This window comes from Hemitrygon akajei, chromosome 11 (genome assembly GCF_048418815.1).
Source record: "Hemitrygon akajei chromosome 11, sHemAka1.3, whole genome shotgun sequence".
Lineage (NCBI taxonomy): Eukaryota > Metazoa > Chordata > Chondrichthyes > Myliobatiformes > Dasyatidae > Hemitrygon > Hemitrygon akajei.
The window spans coordinates 124,272,102-124,291,561 of NC_133134.1; the positions used below are offsets into that span (position 1 = coordinate 124,272,102).

A 19,460-nucleotide genomic window follows, 5' to 3' on the forward strand; every position below is an offset into this window, starting at 1 on the left:
ATTATGTATGCGTTGCTCAGATTTCCAGCATCTGTAGATTTTCACTTGTTCGTGAAGAAGATATGGATTTATTATTGAGTTGGATGGAGAAATGTCACAACAGTACACCTTTTATACTTTGCCTGAAGCAGAAACCCCTTTCATCTTTATCAGGCAATTTTATTGCACAAGTTACATCAACAGGCTCAGAGAATTGCAGCCCTGTGAAAACAAGTTGCCTCTAAAGATTGAATATACATGAAACAAAAGTTTTTTATAGGAATCATGCTCTCTGGACTAGATATATGTTAAGTAGAGATTGCTGAAAGCAAACTTAATGCAACTAATGTGATTCCTGCTAACATTGCATGTGACTGGGAAGCAAAACATTCCAGCTTCTTCCAATACTTCAATAAAGTTCTTTCCACTTGCATTGAACAGTTCCTCCAAATTAATAGCTAAAAGGAAGTGAGAGTCTATTCATGGGTTGTTAGAAACCAAGACATCCTTATTTTATGGAAAAAGTCTGATTCAGTCTGCTCCACTTCAGACTTTCAGAAAATCCCTGAGATGTTTCTCTTCCAAATATTTCCTTTTGAAGAAACCTTTTATTTTTTTAATCAATCATTCTGATGGAAAGTGATTTCCAGACCTTAACCATTCTAAACTTTTCCTCATGTATTCTCCGGTTCTCTTGCCAAACAATTTAAATCAGTTTTATGATGTTAAACTAATGAAAACAATTTCTCTTTATTTATTCTGTCTAAACTCTTCATGATCAGACACCCTCTCAGAGCTCCTCCTCCTAATTTTCTGTCTCAGCAAAAATCCTTTGTAATTTTCTCCACAGTGGATTACAATGAGCAGGAGTTGTACACTGGGCACTTCCTGACTAAAAACACTGAGGTAGTGCCTTCTTCACCACCACCTGACACGAAGTGAAGACCATGACAAGAAGCAAGAAACTCAGTGTTTTGTCCCACCAACTACACGCCAACCATCAAGCATCCACTTACACTAATCCCACAATAATCCAATTTTACTCTCCCGCCACCATTCACTTACACCCTCAGAGAAATTTACAGTAGCTAATCAACCGACCAACCTGCACTCCTCTGGGATATGTGAAGGAATCAGAGCACCGAAAAGGAATCCAACATTGTCAGAGATTACAAGCAAACTTCACATGGTGGTCCGGATTGAATCCGTGAAGCAGCAGCTTCTCAAGATCATTTGTGGCACTGTGCTGCCCTGAAAATGATCTTGAGAATTATCCATTTTTAACATATATAACATGAGGTTACTAGCAGCAGATTCAAACTCAGGAAAGCTGAAATTCATCTTCCATTTCTGATATTTTGCAAACTCCTAATCCTGTTTTGAAACTGATAACATCTTTAAGGTACGTGACAGGGTTGATGTGGAGAGGATGTTTCCTCTTGCAGTAGTTTTGAATCAGGGAGATGGGGCTGCTTGAAAATAAAATGGCACTCATTTATGATAGCGTAAGCTGATTCTTTCTGTCTCAATGAGGTTCTAGAGTTTTTGATAATGCCTTCCTCAAGGGAAGAGGCAGAAATGATTTTGAATGCATTTAAGGCAAACTTACATAAGCTCTTGATAAGCAAGGAAATAAAGAGTTCAAGAGCAGGCAGGAATGTGGAATGGATGTCGCTGTCAGATCACCGGTGGATTTATTGAATGGTGGAGAAGACAAGAGGGGTTGGGTGACCTATCTTGTTCCTAATGTTTATGGGTTATGTGTTTCTTTTGGTGTTGCAACAGCCACAATAGTAGTTTTGGATTGCATTTGATGATTAGGGACAACTGTACTATTATTTTGGATACCTGTAAAGATAAGATTTTAAATTCTGGTCCTTTGCAGCCATATACAGCAAAACCATTGGAATATGATAAATAATTTGAGAACAATGTATTAAAAGATGATTTAGAGAAAACTATTTTTCACTTATTCTCCGACCATTCCTGCTCACTTGGGAACATTTCAGCACTTATCAAAAATTGTGGGTTGAATACTCACTCCGGAGATTTGAACTCAGACAATCCATAGCAGTATTGATACAGTGCTGCATTGTTAGAGTCAGTCTCATGAGGCCCCAGACTGAGGTCCGATTTCAAGTGCACAAGATTGCACAGCATTGGTTTAAGAAGAGCAGCAGAATTGGAAATGCTATCAATCCCCACTAGATTTCAGAAAATGAGTTGACATTTTAGGTTAATGACCTCTCATTAGAATATTAGGTCATCAAACTGTATGTTAATATTTCCTCTCTGCTGGTTTCTCCACAGATAAGTGTTTTTAGTTAGCTCTGTAACTAGGCCAAAATTTGTTCCTCACTCAATGAGAGAGATGATTTGGTCATCATCACAATTCTTTATGTGGGTCTCCCATTGACTGCCTGATTCTAAGGCAACACGAGTGAATCTGGAGATGCTGGAAATAAATAAAAACACACAATGCTGGCAGAACTCAGCAGGCCAGACAGCATCTATAGGAGGAGGTAGTGACGATATTTTGGGCCGAAACCCTTCATCCAGATGAAGGGTTTTGGCCCGAAACATCGTCACTACCTCCTCCCATAGATGCTGTCTGGCCTGCTGAGTTCTGCCAGCATTGTGTTTTTATGACTGCCTGATTCTCTTCATTTCATTAGTAACTATACCTCACAAAGCATTTATTGACTGTGAATTGCTTTGTGACAATTTGAAAAAGATTTGAAACTTACAACATACTTACAAAGCTTATTTTGTTGTCTTCTCAACAATTGTTCCTTCCCTACAATACACTTTTAGTCTAAAAAAAAGTAATCTAACCTCATTCTTTCACTTTTTCTCAAATAGTAAATACACAATCAAAAATTATCATGTTGCCTGAAGTAAAATTCTCTCCATGTGATCCTCATTAAGGTAACAGTTGGAGTGACTTGACATTTTTGGATTTCATAGGAATTGGCTTTCCATTATTCAGAGTTTGTATTGACATGGATGAGGCAGTGGCCACCCATTGAAACTGTAAGCTCCAAAGAAATCCTCTACTTCAGCAATTGCAAAGAGATAATTGGAAGAAGAATGTATGTTTTCAGTTGTGTCTCATCATTTTCATTTAGCAACAAGGAATATTTGTCACATCAATAATGTTCAAGGGAGACATAATGAATGCAAAATAGTTATCAAAATATTTTTTGTTAACTGATTATTTACCTTATGATAACATCTGAAATATGCAGCTCGTTCATCTGAAAACTTTTCCAGTCGTTTGGGACCTTTACTTGATGCCTTCTTTAGCACAAGCCAGCACCTTTGGTAAATCTACAGTGCGTAGAAGTAAAAGAAAATATATGTCAAATGCTTCTGTTTTGGCTGTACCTATGAGAAAAACAAAAATACATATTAGCTAAATCTAAAGTAAATATGATACAGGTTTTCAGTCACACCATGTCTACTATTGGAAATGCTACCAATGGAAATATAGTGGAAATATAAACCAGTCAGCTTGATTTAGTAATAGGGAAAGGGCTAGAATGCATTGTTAAATTATTAACAAAGCACTAAAAATTGAACCAAAAAATATGCAGAAACAATGTGGATGTATAAGTGGGAAATTGCATTTGCCAAATCTTTTAGAACTTTCTGAGGTTGAAACCGGCCGAGCAGATAAGGGGAACCTAATGAATTTGAAGCTTGGATCTAATGAACTTTCTGAAGTTCTTGATGACATTCTACCCAAGAGGTAAGATTTAGCCAGAAGGTAGTGATACTGTGGAATTCACAGACAACTGTGGAGGTATATTTAAAGCAGGGGATGATAGATTCTTGATTAGTATGCGTGTCAAAGATTAAGGGGAGAGGCAAGAGAATGGGGTGGTGAGTGATAATATATCAACGATGATGGAATGGCAGAGCAGACTCGTGGGCCAAATGACCTAATTCTGCTCCTATGTCTTATGGTCTTAACCGATAAGTAAGCAAAATTAGAGGACATAGTATTGAGGTAATGGATTAGGATGGATTGAGAACTGGTTAACAGATGAAAATAATAAAAATAGGATTAAAAAGACTATTTTCAGGTTGGGATTGAGTAACCAATGGGATGCTGCAGAGACAGGTAATGGTCCTCCAGTCATGGAAAAATGACTGGAGTCACTTAGCACTTTGGTGTAAGGGTGTTTATTAGGTGTGTCTAAAATCAAACTCAAAAAGATTAGCGAAAATAATGAAAACTGTCAACATTTACCAAATAAGATATCTACTAGAAAACTCAATAGCAGCTCCATACTTTGTCCAGTGTGAACTCCGGGCAGCCCCTATCTCTCTCTCCTAATGAGAGCAAAGAGTGCTGTTTTTTAAGGCACTGGGACATACCATCTTTAGTTATGCACAGTTAATTTAAGACTAGACATGAATTAGAATATGATGCACTGCACCAGGTAGATACCATCATTTTACAAAATAAACAATATCTACCTTAAATACAGTATACAAACAACATATTTACATTTATACATCCCCTTTGCTAAAGTAGTGGAATATTCTACCATGTATGGTGGGAAAGGCATCATAAAGTCAACCGGAGTGCATCACTTCAGTTTAGAACCTATTATAAGAATATACTGGGAAGACATTGAAGAACGTACACTGAGTGCAATGACAGCTGTGTGACAAGGCAAAGTCTGTGTGTGTGTAAATGCATGCTTATGAGGAGTGTGTTTACCAAGTGCTCACCATCACAGAATATAATGTCATAGAATGCACAGCCATCCGAAACAGAAATGGGAGTTTTTTTTTAATGATGGCAGATTGAAAGATGTTGGATTCCAAGAGAGTAAGGTGTCCTTGCCCATAGATCACAGAAAGTTAATATGCTGGGAGTTTTACTGGGGATTCTAGTGCCAGGGTTCATAATGGGTTGGCCACTCAGGATTTACTGTAGATAAAAGACTTTTCTTTTTACCAACAACTCACTGAATCTTCTGAAATCTCTATGAAAGAGTGTAGTAAAGGCAGTTTCAAATGCATTGAATGCAGATCAATAGATGTTTAGATGTTAGGGAATTGGGATATTGCATGAAAATGACTCTGAGGTATAAGAGCAGTCATGATTTTATTGAATTACAGAGCAAGGGCAAAGGGCTGATTTTGCTTTTGCTTCTTATGAATGAGTTATTCCAATATCCTGCTCCAGAATCCTCGATGAATTATTTATTCATTTGTTGTTTGTTGAACACCTGCTGAATGAAAATTCACTGCTGCATTTACTGTCCAAAATAATCAAATTATTTCTAAAAGTTTACAGGTTATTAACAAGTTTTAGATATCCCAAGAATATACTAACTCACATTCTAGAAAACAAATACCTTTTAATCTCTCCCCATTTTAAGAATATGCCCCAATTTCTATCCCAAGAATGCAATAAAACATTTTTTCCCTTTAGAAAATTCAACTTCATTTCCTTTACTTTACAACTGAGTGCAGAAGTGTGGTTTGAATTGCGCCAGGGTTTTACATAAAAATAAGCTTGCAGGAATTGGAGCCGGATGTCAGCTACTTTCTACTTCTGCAAACTACCAGCAGGGGAGGGAAGGGGAGGAGGGAAATCTTTGTCTGCCATTTTAGGGAATAACGAAGATCTTAATATTAACATTTTCAAATGCTATAGTAAAGGTGTAAAAGAAGCAACAATATCCTGCTACCTTTACAGGGTAGTTGCCACTATGGTCCACTTCTCCATTTAATACTTGACAATTGTGAGAAACCACTTCAGAGTAGCCATCAATTTGTAATAAAACTTGTTCATTTTTTGTCTCCTATATAATGTTCAATCATACTCCCAGTTTGAACTTTGCCCTTATAACTTTTATTACTATAGACAATGGTGCAGACAAAATGTACGGGATATTGTAAGATATAGCTTTATACTGTAATGGAACTGGACAAATTATAGTGACTAAATGAACCGGATCAGTCTTACGGCCTTCCACATTTAGATAGATAGATAGATACTTTATTCATCCCCATGGGGAAATTCAACTTTTTTTCCAATGTCCCATACACTTGTTGTAGCAAAACTAATAACATACAATACTTAACTCAGTAAAAATTATGATATGCATCTAAATCACTATCTCAAAAAGCATTAATAATAGCTCTTAAAAAGTTCTTAAGTCCTGGCGGTTGAATTGTAAAGCCTAATGGCATTGGGGAGTATTGACCTCTTCATCCTGTCTGAGGAGCATTGCATTGATAGTAACCTGTCGCTGAAACTGCTTCTCTGTCTCTGGATGGTGCTATGTAGAGGATGTTCAGAGTTTTCCATAATTGACCGTAGCCTACTCAGCGCCCTTCGCTCAGCTACCGATGTTAAACTCTCCAGTACTTTGCCCATGACAGAGCCCGCCTTCCTTACCAGCTTATTAAGACGTGAGGCATCCCTCTTCTTAATGCTTCCTCCCCAACACGCCACCACAAAGAAGAGGGCGCTCTCCACAACTGACCTATAGAACATCTTCAGCATCTCACTACAGACATTGAATGACGCCAACCTTCTAAGGAAGTACAGTCGACTCTGTGCCTTCCTGCACAAGGCATCTGTGTTGGCAGTCCAGTCTAGCTTCTCGTCTAACTGTACTCCCAGATACTTGTAGGTCTTAACCTGCTCCACACATTCTCCATTAATGATCACTGGCTCCATATGAGGCCTAGATCTCCTAAAGTCCACCACCATCTCCTTGGTCTTGGTGATATTGAGACGCAGGTAGTTTGAGTTGCACCATATCACAAAGTCCTGTATCAGTTTCCTATACTCCTCCTCCTGTCCATTCCTGACACACCCCACTATGGCCGTGTCATCAGCGAACTTCTGCACATGGCAGGACTCCGAGTTATATTGGAAGTCTGATGTGTACAGGGTGAACAGGACCGGAGAGAGTACGGTTCCCTGCGGCGCTCTTGTGCTGCTGACCACCGTGTCAGACCTACAGTCTCCCAACCGCACATACTGAGGTCTATCTGTCAAGTAGTCCACTATCCAATCTTAAATTATCTTAAATTAATCTATAATTAACTCTTAAATTTACAAATTTTAATCACCCCATTTTCAGGATGGCAACTTTCAATTCTTTTCTACTGTTCTCGGTTTGTTACTCTGTGCAAACATCTCTTTAAGAATAAGTAACATTACTTTGGCAGCTTTAACATGTTCAGTATTCCGCTTTGGCTGCTAACATTTACTAATATTCAGATAAACTCTTTACATTTGCACAATCATTGCTGATATTATTTCTTATATTTTGTATGATTATCATTTAAAGAAACAGAAATAACCTTTTTCAGTTGATATTGCAATTATTTATAATGTGCTGATGATGTTATTCGTAATTCTATCCCATGATATACATATATCATGATTTATCATGTATTATCTTTGTTAGTGCACACTTTGGTATGTTTTCAACTGCAGCAAATGAAAGCTCATATCATGTCTGAATTCTTCAAAAGGTCTTAGATTTGTAAAAACAGGCACAAGCAACATAAAGCAACTCATTCTTTATTTCCCTTTAGTTCTTGCTGATCTTCTTTACTTCCTTCCAATTCCTGAGCTACCAATGTTCAGCAAATTGTCCTATTAGCATTTGCATTGCAATAGCAAGCCCTTTAATAATCTTGTGGTTATCTATAGCCACTCACACTAATTATGCCCATAGTCATATAACCTAATCAAGTTCTTTGTAGGTGTACTGACCTTCATTCACTCTGAATAATTCAGAATCAAAATGTATGAATGGAATTCCATTCCCAGACAAATTGTCTGGATTCACTATGCACAGACAACAATCCTGTGTCATCAATAACCTTGTAAGAAATTTGACATTGGGAGAAAGTAACACCTTATCACCTTCATCTCAATAATATTATATAGTGCAATCTTCTGATAAATTGAAATTTCATTCAAAATTGAAGCAAGAATTTGGTACCAGTTATTGCTTTAATTAATATATTAGTGGGATCTTCGCAAAATTCCCCCTTGGGATGTAGCTCATTGGAAGAGCACATACTTCTCATATAAGAAGTCCCAGATTCAATCCCCAATATCTCAAAGTTGGTGAGAGTGAATATCAGGGTGAAGGCAACAGAATGGTTGGGAGGGATAATAAATCAGCCGTGATGGATTGGCAGAGCAGACTCGATGGGTGGAATGGCCTAATTCTGGTCCTACATCTGTGCGTCGCAGTAGTGCAATGGTTAGTGTGACAATATTAAAGTTCGTGGTGCTCTGCAGTTCAGAGCTCAATTCCATTGCCATTCTGTAAGGAGTTTCTGCCTATCCTCTCTTTGGAATGGATGGGGTTTATCACGGGTACTCTGATTTCCTCCCACAGTCCAAAGACACATTGAGTAGGTTAATGGTCATTGTAAATTGTCCCATGATTAGGTGAAGGTTAATCGGGGTTGTGGGGTTGCTGGAGCAAAATAACTCAATGGGCCAGAAGGGTCTACTCTTAGTGTAGCACTAAATAAATAAAAGCAATAAAACTTATATAAGTTAGGGGCTCATATTACAAATAACACAAGACATTTGATATTGATGTCCTAATTAACACTGATCATCATCCAAATCTATAAAACAGTTAGTGGTTCCATCTCAATACCAGTCAGCTTCTCATTTATGGAACAAGTTTGGTCAATAGATTGATGCATGTTGAGACAGAAGCCTTTGGACTTGAATCTTCCTCTCACATGCTAAAGATGACATCCGGTGTACAAACTAATTTCAAATGTATAATTTCTATGTTTGATTGTAAAACAAGCAGAAAATAATTAATATTACCAATCTAAACTGAGAAGTGAGGAGGACATATGAACATATTGTAACATTAGCAGAAGTAGGCCACCTAATGAACCAAGCCCCTTCACTACTCAGCAAATCCATTGTTTTATCTTTTCCCAATACAATTGGATTCCATTGCATACTGTCTATCCAATACTTTAAACAGGAATGAAAGCAAAATAGAAAACAAATTTGTCTGAGAAGATGAAAGGCATAGTAGATGAGTGGAAATATAGTGAACAAGGGCTCTCATAAAACACTGATGAAAGTGAATTACTACAGATTTTTATTTTCAATACAGAACCTAGAATAGAGAAATTAGATTAAAATCATATCAGAAGTGAGGAAGTAATGAGAAAAAGAAAAATAATGCCATTCCCTTGCCCCCCCACCCCCCCAAGAAATTGACAACTGATAGCAATATTCCATGTGTTAAGCATGTGGGACCTAAACTGTTTTTCATTAATGCAAATAATTAAGACAGTGAGATAAAGAAATCTCCAAACAAATTAGCAGTTAATAATCATAAACACATGAAATTCTGCAGATGCTGGAAATCTAGAGCAACACGCATAAATCAGGCAGCATCTATGGAGAGGAATAAAGAGTTGTCGCTTCAGACTGAGACCCTTAATCAGGACTGGAATAGAAGGGGGAAGGGGCGAGAATAAGAAGGTGGGGTAGGGGCTGGCAGTGATAGGTGAAATCAGGTGAGGAGAAAGATGGATAGATGGAGGAGAGGTGGTTGAAGTGAGAAGTTGGGATGTAATAGTTTGAAGGGCTGAAGAAGAATGAATATGATAGGAGAGGACAGTGGACCTTGGGAAAAAGGAAAGGAGGATTGGTACCAGAGGAGGCTGATGGACAGGTGAGAAGAGAAGGGTTAAGAGAGAAGTCAGAATAGGGAGTGGAAAAGAGAGGGGGCTGGTAGATATCAATGTTCATGCCATCTGTCATCATATTTGATCTACCAAAATGAACCACCACACACTTATCCGGGTTGAACTCCATATGCCACTTCTCAGCCCAGTTTGGCATCCTATAAATGTCCTGCTGCAATCTCTGACAGCCCTCCACGCTATCCACTACAGCCCCAACCTTTGTGGCATCAACAAATTTACTAACCCATGTTTCAATTCCTCCAGCTATGACCTATCTAATGTTCTATGCAGTTGGTTCACAACCTCCCAGTTCTTATATTTTATGCCCCAGTTATTGGCACAGCCACAGCAATCCAAACAATATAAACTTGTATATATTGTTCTTTGTTTGTTTTTAAATTAGGTTCAAATTGTGCATCTGAATTGGAAAGAAGCTTGTCAGGATCTCAGAACACACTTAGGTTGGAACCAGCCTCAAGGGAAATCATATAAACATGCAGTTATGGACGTATTTCTATTTCAACAACAATAATACAGCTGTACATAATCGACAGAAGTGACTTATTAGATTCCAAGGATCATATGCAAACACCACATATGACCTTAATCAAAATTTGTAGAAATTCAGTCAATGTTTATCACGTACAAATACCTATTATCAGCCTTCACCCAATCCCATGGCTGTTCATATTCCTAATCCAGCATTGAACTATTTACCAGTTTTTGAGGAGCAAGAACTAGAAATCCTTTATGCCCTTCTGCACTTTTTGCTATTTGTCAACTCAGCTACATTGGATCATCTTTCTGCAGTTTGTAGGAAGATTGACACTGTCTTGGAAACACATGCAGCACATGTTTGCTCTTGACCAACTCCATCTGGAAGTTGCTGGCCTGTGCTCTTGCTTCCACTGTGCAAATGAGGATTCCACTGCTGAATAACGCTAGTAGAAATAATGTCACCAAACCTATTTTAGCTTAGTAGCATCAAATAATTATTTCTCACTATTGGATTTCAAGTTGACTTGAATTGTCAATCTTTATTAGTCATACCCCATGTCAAGAGCCAGAATGGACATGAGTAATTTTGTCCAGAGCAGAATTATTATCACAGTAGTGTTCTAAAAGATATTATTCCCTATGTTAAAAATGTATATGTTTGTCATATGGGTTTCAATGATTAGGAATTAGACAATCCTAAACTGAATCTTGCTAAGATATCTATTAAATGATTCAATCGTTTCTCACAGGACTTGAACCTCATGATCCTCCCCATACAATGTTATCTCCATATTCAAAGTAGCATTTTTTGGCTCTACAGAATCCCATAAACTGGACTGGCACTGAGTGGAGTTAAGGGCTGAAGAAGCAGATGCTAGGGACTTGCCACAGAGCAGCCTGGTGCCTCTTAATAACTTAACGGTCTAAGACCTTTGAGTCTGTTTCAATAATAAAATACCACATGAAAATATTATTTATTTAAGCACTTAATTGGTAAAATGTATTTATAAAGCAAAATATTTTTTATTAAATGAAATATACTTTGCAAAATACTAAGATTAATTGAAGTGAATAAAATAGAAACAAATGAATGACTGACTCTTTGCACATGGGTGAAATGGATGCAATGGGTGCCACAGTAAGGTAATGGTTAATACAACTCTATAACAGCATAGGGTATAGGGGTTTGGAATTTAGTTCCATTGCCATCTGTACAGTGAGTTTGTACATTTTCTCTGTGGTCATGTGGGTTTCCTCTGGGAATTCCATTTTCCTTCCACAATTCAAAGCCTGTACAGGTTAGTAGGTTAATTGGTAATTGTAAATTGTCTTGTGATTAGGTTTAAACAGGTGGTCGCTGGGTGGTGCAGTTCATTGGGCAAGAATGGCCTGTTCCACACTGGATCCCAAAATAAAATACATTAAATTAAATTTATATATATTTATTTTTAAATGGAGGGCTATATGGGATGGAAGTGTTAGATTGATCTTGGAGTAGGTTAAAAATGCAGCACAACATCATGTGTTGAAGGGCCTGTACTATGCAGTACTGCTGAATGTTCTATGTTTTTTCCAACCAGTTGGATGACATGATGGCTGACAGTAATGGCTAGAGTGAAGCTGAGGGGCCAGAGAGAGTCCAATTATACTCTACCCTTAGTTTACTGTGGAACCTATCGGAACAAAGAGATATCAGATGAGCTGGTATCTGACCTCCAATAAATTCTGTTCATTTGCACTGCAAGGTGCAGGCACAGAAGGAAGAAACATGCTCACCAATCAAATGCTGTTAAACCCTAATTCTCTTATGAACTGCTGCAGAAAAGGAGTACAATTCCCACCACCATATTTGCATTTATTCTGAGATAGCAACCTTATATTCAATGCTCTATTCTAACTGAAGGACAGAATTCTGTCTTTCCTTTTGTTTCTATATCATTTTTTGTGCAGTCAAGGTAGAGTCATGATGATGATCAATAGCAATTCCTTTGAGTTAATCTACAAAAATGGCTTAATTTCTACCTTTGATGTCTTTCTTTTTCCTTTTAAGGGTGGATGGGGTTCTGTTGAAGAACCGGACCTGGAGTTATATTTAGACTTTGGTTCTTTGCAGTGGTGGGGCCTGCTCCCAGAAGCTCACAACCAGCCACTCTTCAAAATCCCAAGATGTGGCCTTCGTGCTTCCAAGTTTTTGCCGCCTTGTGGATGGGCTGACTCTAAGCTGGTGGTGCTGACTGAAGTATCATGGGAGAAAACAGAATATTGAGAACAGCGAATCAGCTGTCAGGCGCTCTGCACTCAGCGAATCACATACTCTCTCTCTCAGTGGTGCGGAGAAGCTTGTTGCTCCAGTCAGACAACTCAGAACAAAAAGCAACGTGGCAGACTTTTAATACCATAAATCAGTGAGATGTTTGTTATGTTTTCCCTCTCACTGTGAAAGGGGACTCCTCTTTCCCCCTTTATCAGGGAGAGAGAGAGAAACTGTGATATGTTGAATAGTCAGGTGAATGATTATTTTTTAGTTGTACTGCAGATCATGGTCTTTATTGGGGTCCTTGCTGTTGTATGCTTTCTGATTGTTGGAGGCTGATGTTTTTTTGTGGAAGTGGATGCGGGTGGGAGAGGGTCATTGATTTACTGCTATTTGTGCGTGGGAGGGGGAGAAAGAGGGTCTCTGGGGTTCTAATATTTTAACTGTCACTCATTCATTGGGGCACTCTTATGTTTTTGTGGATGTCTATGAAGAACAAGAGTTTCAGGATGTTTATTACATACATTTCTCTGATATTAAATGGAACTATGACAGGTTGTCTAGGGGTACTGTAGGAAGTGAGACCTAAGAAGCTGCAGATGCAAGAAACAAACAGCTGAAGGGAGCTCAATGGCTCAGACAATAGATTCTTGGTTATTAGAGCGAGACGTAGCTCAAATGGAAAAATCGGTGGAGTATGGGCAGATGAAATTTAAACTCAACAAGCATTAATTGATACATTTTGAGAAGACAGATAAGGGTAAAATATATACATTAAAAGGAAGTTCACTAAGGAATGTTGAGGACCAGAGGGACTTTGAGGTTTAATTTCATAGTTTCCTTGAAACAGATAGATCAGGGTTAAGCAAGGCGTATAGCATGCACACCTTCATAAATTGAGACATAGATGTCAAGGTTGGAACATGGGGTAACTTTGCAAAACACTTGTTCAGATATCATTTGAATTATTTTGTGCAGTTCTGGTGCCCAAAATGTGGTTGTGCTGGTGAGTGTGTGGAGGTAGTTCCCTGTAATGTTGCCTGCAGGGCTTTAGTTAATGGGGAGAGATTGAATAGGCTGAGTTTGTTTTCCTGTAGTGAAAAAGACTGAGGGATGACCTGATTCAGCATGTGAAGTGAAAAGAGGGTTAAGTAGGGTAGTTAGTTAGAATAGTAATGAAATCAAATGCAACAAAGCACAGGTTTAAAATGAGAGGAAAGTGTTTGTTGCTTTATTTAGAGATACAGCACAGTAACAGCACTTCAGACCCAATCAACCTGTACTGCCCAATTACACCCATGTGACCAATTACCTACTGAACCATATGTCTTTAGAATGTGGAAAGAATCTGGAGCACCTGGTGGAAACTCACACTGTCATGGGGCAAATATACAAATTCCTTACGGACTGTGGCGGAATTGAACCTGGGTTGCTATGTGATGGATATTCACTGTCCAGGGCAAGGGGCCTTTAATGCCAAGCTCAGCTTTATAAACAGCAGCTGACCCTTCTAGAGATCAAAGAGATGTTTTTGAGTAAGACAAACTTCCAACCAATATTTTTTGTCCAGCATCCCTGTATAAACAGGAGCCAGTCTTCAGTTCTTGATGTAAATAGCAAGCAATAATCAGTCTGAAGTCAAAAGGACAACTTTGCAAACAAACATCACTGTCTATAGAGCACAGGCTGTTGGCCCTCAGTGTAAGACTTACTGCTCAAGAGATGCAGTATAAGATAATGGGGCTATGTTGATCGGGCTGTATCAAACCAGCCAACACTGGCTAAATTATTTAGTTCAAGGAAGCTTGCAGACCAGATTGACAGTATCACTTAGCGCATCAAGCAGCTGATCTATAATAGTTGGAAGGTTTTTGTAGTTTCTGTCCCCAGAGGGTTTTAGACCATTGGTGTGAAAAGATATCTGAAAGAATGTCACATGAATGTAAAGTCAACCTAGTGGCATAAAAATAGTATAAATATATGAGGGCAGTCAGGCTTTTTTGAAATGTTCCAGGAACATCAAGGAGAATGATAGGAAGAAGGGGAACTATAATCCATTCCTCTGCCTTTGATTTCTGCAAAGGACAACTTGTCCATCTGCAACTATGTCTTTTTTAGCTTTTAGGAGTTGTACCTGTGTTTTCGAAATCCTTTGCATTTTAGTAATCATTTGTAACTTTGAAATATTTTAGGAGATTGGAAGTTTTAAATGTGTTTTCAGAATTTTGTTTGGATTGAAGCATGTATCACAAAAACCTAAATGATCTGTTTTTAAACTACTTTCTTAGCTAGAAGCATCTCTGGCTTGGTAGGGATGGGGTGTAGCCACCGCTCAAATAGTGGGGATTGGCAGCGGAACTCGCTGTGGAGGATAAACAGGGAATTTGACTAGTATTTGAAGGTAGCTACAGTATAACCTCCCTTTAGTGAGGGTAGATGTAGCTATTTATATTGGACAAAGCTTAAGATTTGAGTTTAGAACTTTGCAGCCAGCAAACCCAATGCCATCACAGCTGGCAGTGCAACAGCAATTGCACTAACCACTACGTTACCGTGCAAACCCTATAAAGATGATTTGAAACACAGTTTGGAACAGTATTAAAGGGGATTTGAGGGACCTTTGTCTTTTGAACATAGAAGGCTACTGACATTTGGAACTGACTCCAGAGAAGGTGATGGCATCAGATACAATAAAAGACATGAAGACAGGCATGTGAATGGGTAAGGCATAGAAGAATATGAATCCAAAGAGGATGATCATGAAGGTTGGCATGGACATGATAGGCAAAGTGCCCACTCTGTGCTGCACAACACTGTGACTCTGACTCTACTTTGCAACTGTTGTCTTCATACTTCTTTAGAACATAGATTTCAATGGATGATTGACAATTGCTTATGATTGTAAACAACATTCCACTTTTCAGCAGACCTCCTGTTCATAATTACTATTGTGGACCATATATGTCACTTCATATAGAGACAGTTGGCAAAGCAGATTTGCAGTCATCTGGGATAAATGTCAGTTAAAAATAAATAACCCTTAGTTCCCATCAAAAGTTGTTGTTTCAGCAAACAGAAACTGGGACATTGAAGTTTCAATTGATATCCTAATCTTTTGGTACTTTTGCAGGTTTATAATTTAACACCTGCATTTGGTGGGGGTTCATCTCCAGCATGGATAATTGAAGTGAGGAAATTCTACTATGTCACTGTTACAAGTGACATTTATGAAATGGTGTAATGAAACTAAAATAATTAAAATAGCTGATATTTTATGCTGAATGTCTCCAGAAAGTTTACCAATTTAAAGATCAACTTTACTTGTTGAATATACATAGAAACATATAGTGAAATGCATCAATTGCATCAACGATTAACAGAGTCCGAGGATGTGCTGCGGGTAGCCTGCATGCTTTGTCATGCTTCTGACGCTAACATAGTGTGCCCAAAACTTACAATTGAAATATACTAACACTAACTCATATGGCTTTGGAATGTGAGAGGAAACCGGAGGTCTCAGAGTATACACATGGTTACGGGGGAATGAACAAACTGCATACAGACAGCAGCGGGAATTGAACTTGGAATGCTGGCACTGTAAGGCATTATGCTACCTACAATGTTATTATTGCCCATTCTACAATACCATGCTACCCATTATTTTTATAACGTGATTACCCCCGTACCTATAATTGTATATCACAAACCTACATACACTGCTTCTCGCATTGCAGCTTTTATGCTATTGTATTCACTATTGGTCAGTTTTGCCCGTTTTTAACATCTGCAGAAGATAATGAACTTTTACTAGTTCTAACAAGATTTGACTCATTGAGAGCATTGCTGACTACGGTCTCAGGAAATATTCACATGATCCTTGAAATTTATGGAGCACGTGTAGATAATCCTGTAAAGATTAGTGTGTTAGACAAAGTTAAGGATTACCTTCACTGGCAGTGGAAATCCCAAGGATACAGTTTCTCTCAGTACTGTTGCCATTGAGTAGATGTTTACATCTTCGCCATTTAAGCTAAATGATGTGCCCTTCAAATGGAGATGAAATCCACAGGTGAATTGACAGCAATTGCCCTTACAGCATTTGACAAAATGTGGCATCAAGAAGTCCTGGCAAAACTGAAGTCGATGGACATCGACATTGGACTGGATGAAATATCACTTCAATAACACCCATAGAGATAAACATTATTCAGGACAAGGCACTGTTACATTGGCATCCTGCCCACTACACTAAATTTTCATTTTCTCAATTCTTGCTTCAAAGTATATCATCTACAAAAAGCACTTATCGTAGCTTCTCTGATAGAAGCTCCTAAACATATGATCTCAAGCACGCAGAGTAGTACATGCACTGGTGTACCAGCAATGGTAGATTTTCCTTTTAAACTGCGCACCATCCTGACTTTGAATTGTATCAGTGTTCCTTTATTATTGCTGGTAAAATTGTGTAACTTCTAACAATAACCTCACTAGCAGGAGTGCAATAGTTCAAGAAGATAACCCTCTACCATCCCTTCAAAAATAACTACTTATTGTCAATGATACCCCATAAACCAACAAACAAATAAACTTTTAAAAATATAAATTGTGTGAATGCTTTGCACAAGCTGATGATTGTCAAAGCTTACACTGACAGCACCTTCATCCTCAGTGCAACTGAAATTTACATACTAATTTGATTGATAGAAATGGTTTTGTGGTTATAATTTTCTGAACTAGATTTGGAAAAGCATCTTTTTGTCAGTAATTATAAAGGATGCAACAGGCTACTTTATCTGAAAATAGAAATAGAATTAGAAGCCTTAAGCTGACTTACTGTACAGCTGCATCATTCTTTGTGAAATGCTTTGACCCTTCTCAGGTATCATTTGCTTTTGGCACAGAAACATTAATATTGTCCTTAAAAGATAACTAATAATTACTTGCAGTTTACAAGCATACATTGGGGCATTTTTAGCATTGCATCCGGAATCGCTAAACATAGACAAAATAAAGAAACTGATTAATTATTTGATAATAAAAATAGTGATGCTAGGGAGATTCAGCAGGTTGAGTAGCATCTGTGGAGAGGAAGTTGCTTCAGGTTAATGACCCCTCATCAGAAGAAAGCAAAGGAAATGTCTACAATATGGCGGACACCAACTCTATATAGAATAGAAAACAAAAAACAGTACATCACAGGAACAGGTCCTTTGGCCTGCAATGTTGTGTCAATACAATTAAATGGGTAACCTAACTAATCCCCGCTTTCTATATCCTTGTCCATATACAATGTCCATATCCTTTTTTCTTCACATTCATGTGCCTATTTAAACATATCTTAAAAGTCTCCAGGGTATTTACCTCTACAACCACTCCAAGAACCCATCACTCTTTATTAAAAATGTCCCTTACAAGTCCTTTGAAATGAATCTCACTCACCTTAAATGCATGCCTTCTGGTATTAAGAACATTCAACCCTGGGCAGAAAGTACTGTCTGTCTATCTATGCCTCTCATCTTCTTTATAAACCTCTGTCAGATCTCCCCTCAGCCTTTGATGGTCCAGAGAAAACATCCCAGGTTTGTCCAAACTCTCATTATAGTATATGCCCTCTAATCCAGGGCAAATTTGTCGTAAACTTCTTCTGCACCATCTCCAAAGCCTTGACATCATACCTATAATGGGACTACCAGAACTCTACGCATACTCCAGAACAGCCTAAGCAGAGTTTTATAAAGCTGCAACATAACTTCCTGACTTCTGAGTTCAATACCTCAGCTAATAAAGACAAGCATGCTTTATGGCTTCTTAACCTGTGTTACCAGATTCAGGGAACTATGAAATCGACTCCAAGATCCCTCTGCTCACCAATGTTGTTAAGGATCTTGATCTTAATGGAGTACTGTCTCTTTACATTTGACTTTCAAGGTGCAACATTTCACATTTGTCCGGGTTAAATTCCATCTGCCATTTCTGCACCCCTATCTGCAACTGATCTGTATCCTGTTGTAATCTTTGCCAGTCTTCTCTGCTATCCACAACACCACAAATCTTCATATCACCAGCAAACTTACTAACCCAACCATCCATGTATGTTTTCATCCAGGTCATTTAGTACTTCGCAAACAGCAAAGGTCCCAGTACAGATCCCCGTGGAATACTACCTGTCACTGATCTCCAGAAGAATAAGCCCACTTTCTCCATTATTCTCTGTCTTTTATAGACAAACCAGTTCTGAATCAAAACAGCCAATTCACCATGAATCTCACACATCTTAATATTTTGGAGGAACCCACCATGAGGGACCTTGTCAAGCGCCTTACTAATATCCATGTAAACAAAGCACGGCTCTACTTGCATCAATCACCATCATTACCTTGTCAAAGAACTCAATCAAATCACTAAGACATGTCTTGACCCATACAAAACTATGCTGGCTCTCCCTAATTATGCCATGATTCTCCATCTTACATTGTGATTATCAAAGGCACTACATTAAAAAGAAAGGTGGCTATGTACATCACTACTTCATCTGGAAGGACTCTTTAGATCCCTAAATTCTGGGATGAAATGACAATAAAGGAAAAATTTGTTGTACTTACCATAAAACCATAAGTTATAGGAGCCGAATTAGGACATTTGTCCAATTGAGTCTGTTCTGCCATTTCACCATGGCTGATCTGCTTTTCCTCTCAGCCTCAATCTCCTGCCTTATGCCCGTATCCCTTCATGCCTTGACCAATCAAAATTCTATTAACCTCTGCCCTAAATATACTCAATAACTTGGTCTCCATTGTCACCTGTGGCAATGGATTACACAGATTCACCACTGTCTGGTGAAAGAAATTCTTCCTCATCTCTGTTTCAAAAGGCCACCCCTCTATTCTGAGGCTGTGTCCCCTGGTCTTAAACTCTTCTACCATAGGAAATATCCTCTCCACATCCGATCTGTCAAGGCCTTTCACCATTTGGTGGGTTTCAATTAGGTTGCCACTAATTCTTC

The 19,460-nt window shown here is 38.4% G+C and overlaps 1 protein-coding gene across 1 annotated transcript in view; it reads right to left on the reverse strand.

The window, feature by feature from the left end:
- LOC140735187 (docking protein 5-like) overlaps window positions 1–19,460 on the reverse strand; it is a 515,728-nt gene that overhangs the window by 253,046 nt on the left and 243,222 nt on the right. Inside the window, exon 3 of the mRNA XM_073059974.1 lies at window positions 3,202–3,309. Within this exon, the coding sequence (XP_072916075.1) occupies window positions 3,202–3,309 (108 nt within the window). The remainder of the gene's footprint in view (window positions 1–3,201; window positions 3,310–19,460) is intronic.